This window comes from Scyliorhinus canicula, chromosome 14 (genome assembly GCF_902713615.1).
Source record: "Scyliorhinus canicula chromosome 14, sScyCan1.1, whole genome shotgun sequence".
Lineage (NCBI taxonomy): Eukaryota > Metazoa > Chordata > Chondrichthyes > Carcharhiniformes > Scyliorhinidae > Scyliorhinus > Scyliorhinus canicula.
Genome location: NC_052159.1, coordinates 158538269 through 158543712, shown reverse-complemented (window position 1 = coordinate 158543712; position 5444 = coordinate 158538269). Strand labels below are relative to the sequence as shown.

At 51.3% G+C, this 5444-nt stretch overlaps 1 protein-coding gene across 1 annotated transcript in view; it reads right to left on the bottom strand.

Annotated features, from left to right (window-relative positions):
* Positions 1–371: 371 nt before the first annotated feature.
* The window catches only part of LOC119977246 (vitamin K-dependent protein S-like), a 37147-nt gene continuing 32074 nt past the window's right edge, over positions 372–5444 (bottom strand). Inside the window, exons 8-9 of the mRNA XM_038817957.1 lie at positions 4325–4556; positions 372–1063 (exon numbers count right to left, since the gene is read on the bottom strand). Of these exons, the coding sequence (XP_038673885.1) occupies positions 927–1063; positions 4325–4556 (369 nt within the window). The 3' untranslated portion in view covers positions 372–926. The remainder of the gene's footprint in view (positions 1064–4324; positions 4557–5444) is intronic.

Below are 5444 nucleotides of genomic sequence, written 5' to 3'. Positions count from 1 at the left end.
TTGGAAAACGTGCAATGTGTGGACCTGCTCCTCCAGTCTGCAAAGGACAGGACCCTGTGTGTGTGAATATATGGAGCTTCTAGTATGTGTGAGTGAGCCACACTGCGCAACCGACTGACAATCTTCAATCAGTTTTCAGTGTGATTCTGTGCACAATCTGTGGTGAGCACATGATAAGAAGGTCAGACAGCACGCCTCTTCATTCAGCAGTAACCTACCATGTCATGATCAACTGCTTGGCGATTTACTAGATTGCGATCTACAGCATAATGATCCACTGGATCTTGATCTACTCTGTAGTGATCAGTACATAAATTAACATAGATTTCTCGTAAAACTGTGATAACCTCACACATCAAACGGACACAGAATCATTTTATAAAATTCACACTTTAAGGATGAGTCTCAGAAACAATATTATAACTCTTTGTTCAGATGCTTTCATTACATGAAATATATTTCCATAATTTTCACAATGCTGCCAGTGTTTACAGGTGTACAGTTTGAATATAATAAAGTATATGCATTGTACTTTATATAAGGGTCAGTACATGATAATGTGATCAGTTTAGAAGGTGCTGTAGGATAACCACCTGAAACCCAGCTGATTATTGACTGGGGTCACTCTGTTTCCTCCCAGTTAATTAAATTGTTGATCTCTTATACATTGCAATTAAAAAGAGGAGATCTAAGTGTGGCCAGTGCCCATTGGAAAACAAACCATCACACGTCTGTGAATCGCAATGTCTCACGAGCCTTCACTGCCTTGTTTCTATCCCTCACCCACCCGTCCCAAGGGTAAGAACATTGGCCATTAAAGCTCCAGTAAATCAATCATTTCAGCTCTTGGAAGGATCAGGAATTGACTTTGGTACAACGGACACGGAGAGTGAAGTCTGACTGTCACTTTGCTAATGGCCCTCGTTCTATACAGGACAGGAGTGGGATCTTATGTCGTAGTGTTTGTATACAGCCTCGTCCAGGTCTATATAATTGTTATTGATATGAGTCTCCATACAGCCCTTGTAGAACGCAGTCACTGGCGTCGATGTTATTGGAACATCTGTGAAAAAAGCATTCAGAATCTCAGCATTAACAATAACAACCCGACATTCTCATTGCATATTTACTCTGGACATACCGGAGACAATGGTTATTAATTACAGATATTTCAGCTTATGGAACTCTGTGAGGTCGAATACACCTGCTCAGCAGTATTGGCACTGATGGACTTTCCTCTCAATTCATACCCTTGTCAGTAGATGTTTACAAAATTGTTCAACTAAACCCATCCCTCACCCAATCACAAAATAGCCCATTGCCTGTACCAGTGTGCCTGCCGCCTGTAACACTGTAACCAGTGTGCCTGAGGCCTGTAACACTGTAGCCAGCGTGCCTGCCGCCTGTAACACTGTAGCCAGAATGTCTGCCGCCTGTAACACTGTAGCCAGAATGTCTGCCGCCTGTAACACTGTAACCAGCGTGCCTGCCGCCTGTAACACTGTAACCAGCGTGCCTGCCGCCTGTAACACTGTAGCCAGCGTGCCTGCCACCTGTAACACTGTAACCAGCGTGCCTGCCGCCTGTAACACTGTAACCAGCGTGCCTGCCGCCTGTAACACTGTAACCAGCATGCCTGCCGCCCGTAACACTGTAGCCAGCGTGCCTGCCGCCTGTAACACTGTAACCAGTGTGCCTGCCGCCTGTAACACTGTAACCAGCATGTCTGCCGCCTGTAACACTGTAACCAGCATGTCTGCCGCCTGTAACACTGTAGCCAGCGTGCCTGCCGCCTGTAACACTGTAACCAGTGTGCCTGCCGCCTGTAACACTGTAACCAGCATGTCTGCCGCCTGTAACACTGTAACCAGCATGTCTGCCGCCTGTAACACTGTAGCCAGCGTGCCTGCCGCCTGTAACACTGTAACCAGCGTGCCTGCAGCCTGTAACACAGTAACCAGCGTGCCTGCCGCCTGTAACACTGTAACCAGTGTGTCTATTGCCGGAGACACTGTAACCAGCATGTCAACTGTACCTGTGCATTTGGGAGGGTGACTGTACATCCTCAAGTGTGTGTGTGAGGAAATCAGAGGCACCTTACTGATGGTTAACCACAATGATCTGGATGTCAGACTGACTGCGTTACAGGTAAATGACCCTCCTGCGTTTGTGTCGTCTAAATCCCAGAAGACAGAAAGCTCTGAGTCTCGGCAGTGAAATATTCCCAAAAGGCACAAAGTGGAGGCCTCGGGACAGTAAACTCTGTTAAAGGAGCTGGAATGTTGTGATTCGAGCACTGAGGCAAAGCAAGGAGTTAGCAGCAAATTCATTTGAAACATTTGATGGAGCGTTTAAGCGCTACGGGCAGCTGGTGTCCCCCTGCTCTTCACCAGATTCAAGCTGGTATAGTGATTGGCACTGGGTGGGGTGGTGGGTCAGGCTGGTATAGTGATTGGCACTGGGTGGGGTGGTGGGTCAGGCTGGTATAGTGATGGGCACTGGGTGGGGGGGTTCAGGCTGGTGCAGCGATGGGCACTGGGTGGGGTGGGTCAGGCTGGTATAGTGATGGGCACTGGGTGGAGGGGTGGGTCAGGCTGGTATAGTGATGGGCACTGGGTGGGGAGGTCAGGCTGGTATAGTGATGGGCACTGGGTGGGGGGGTGGGTCAGGCTGGTATAGTGATGGGCACTGGGTGGGGAGGTGGGTCAGGCTGGTATAGTGATGGGCACTGGGTGGGGAGGTGGGTCAGGCTGGTATAGTGATGGGCACTGGGTGGGGGGGTGGGTCAGGCTGGTATAGTGATGGGCACTGGGTGGGGGGCTCAGGCTGGTATAGTGATGGGCACTGGGTGGGGGGGTGGGTCAGGCTGGTGTAGTGACTGGCACTGGGTGGGGGGGTCAGGCTGGTATAGTGATTGGCACTGGGTGGGGGGGGGTGGGTCAGGCTGGTGCAGTGATGGGCACTGGGTGGGTGGGGGGGTCAGGCTGGTATAGTGATGGGCACTGGGTGGGGGAGGTCAGGCTGGTATAGTGATGGGCACTGGGTGGGCGGGTCAGGCTGGTATAGTGATGGGCACTGGGTGGGGTGGGTCAGGCGGGTATAGTGATGGGCACTGGGTGGGCGGGTCAGGCTGGTATAGTGATTGGCACTGGGTGGGGTGGGTCAGGCTGGTATAGTGATGGGCACTGGGTGGGGGGGTCAGGCTGGTATAGTGATAGGCACTGGGTGGGGAGGTGGGTCAGGCTGGTATAGTGATTGGCACTGGGTGGGGGGTCAGGCTGGTATAGTGATTGGCACTGGGTGGGGTGGGTCAGGCTGGTGTAGTGATGGGCACTGGGTGGGGGGGTGGTTCAGGCTGGTATAGTGATTGGCACTGGGTAGGGGGGTCAGGCTGGTGCAGTGATGGGCACTGGGTGGGGGGGGTCAGGCTGGTATAGTGATGGGCACTGGGTGGGGGGGTCAGGCTGGTATAGTGATGGGCACTGGGTGGGGGGTCAGGCTGGTATAGTGATGGGCACTGGGTGGGGGGGTGGGGGGTCAGGCTGGTATAGTGATGGGCACTGGGTGGGGAGGTGGGTCAGGCTGGTATAGTGATTGGCACTGGGTGGGGGGGTTCAGGATGGTATAGTGATGGGCACTGGGTGGGGAGGTGGGTCAGGCTGGTATAGTGATTGGCACTGGGTGGGGGGGTCAGGCTGGTATAGTGATTGGCACTGGGGGGTCAGGCTGGTATAGTGATTGGCACTGGGGGGTCAGGCTGGTATAGTGATGGGCACTGGGTGGGGGCGGGTCAGGCTGGTATAGTGATTGGCACTGGGTGGGGGGGGTCAGGGCGGGTATAGTGATGGGCACTGGGTGGGGGGCGGGTCAGGCTGGTATAGTGATTGGCACTGGGTGGGGAGGTGGGTCAGGATGGTATAGTGATGGGCACTGGGTGGGTGGGTCAGGCTGGTGTAGTGATTGGCACTGGGTGGGGGGGTCAGGCTGGTGTAGTGATTGGCACTGGGGTGGAGGGTGTAGGGATACCTGGTTCACATCATACCAGTCAATACGTTTTCCGATACAGTGTCAAAATTTCTAAAACATTGCTAGCTGATCTCTGGTGGCATTGCTCACAGAACTGACCAAGAAGCAGCATCACATAGTGGTGGGATGTTTGCAATTACAGTGTGACAGACAAAATGTTGACATGGATTTTGCCCAATGTAAATGTTAACATGAGCATTACAGAATAAGAGATGAGTTAAAGGTGATGTGAACAGTAAGTTATACACAGGGCTGTGAACACACCACAGGTATTTCCAAACTACAACATGCATTTTACCTGGAACTCCACCCAGGAAGGTCAGACCCGATATGTGCATATACTTGTCCAGTTTGGAGAGAAGTTCTGCCATTTCCAAACTTGTCAAAGGACTACTCCCAACCACACCAGAGGACTCTAACACAATGCGGTCTTTAGTGACAATGAGCTGAACGGACGCTTTGTCTCCGGCACAGAGGGTCAGTCCTTCCAGCTTGTAAACAATCACATTCTCAATCGCTAGAATAATGTCCTAATGAAACACAACAACAATTTATAATTATATATCACCTTTAACATTGACAAAATAACCCAATCTTGCTTCCCAGGAACATTATCAAATGCTTGAACACTCCCACAGCCCAGCACCATATCATCAGCCTGGAGTATGTACTCCGGTCCTGGGCTGGAACCATTTCACTATCAGGTGGGACTGACGCTGTCTCCCAGCTCTGGGTTTAGTTAAAGAATGAAGGAATGCTTTGTCAATCTTCCGGGCAGTTTGTGTCGAGACAGATGATCAATGCCAAGATCTAATTTTTGACCTTGTTCCTGCTTCTTATTCCTGATGTTCCTAGTATTGGGAATCTTGTATTGAGGACTCATTCCCAACCAGGATGAGTTGTTAGCTTTGACAAAGAGTCATCGGACTCGAAACGTTAGCTCTTTTCTCTCCCTACAGATGCTGCCAGACCTGCTGAGATTTTCCAGCATTTTCTCTTTTGTTTCAGATTCCAGCATCCGCAGTAATTTGCTTTAATTTAGGAGTTGTAACTGTACCAGGTGTTGTCAGGTGAAAGCATGTGTTAGATACGAACTTCGGGAATCCTCTACACCATCCCCATGATGTTCTTTAGCACAGTCACAGGCAGCTTCTGGCGGCACAGTGGTTAGCACTGCTGCCTCACAGCACCAGGGACCCGGGTTCAATTTCGGTCCCGGGTGACTGCCTGTGCGGAGTCTGCACGTTCTCCCCGTGTCTGCGTGGATTTCCTCCGGGTGCTCCGGTTTCCTCCCACAGTCCCAAAGATGTGCAGGTTAGGTGGATTGGCCGTGCTAAATTGTCCCTAGGTGTGGTTTCAGGGATAGGGTGGGGGATTGGGCCTAGGTTAGGCCTGTCTTTTCAGAGGGTCAGTGGAGA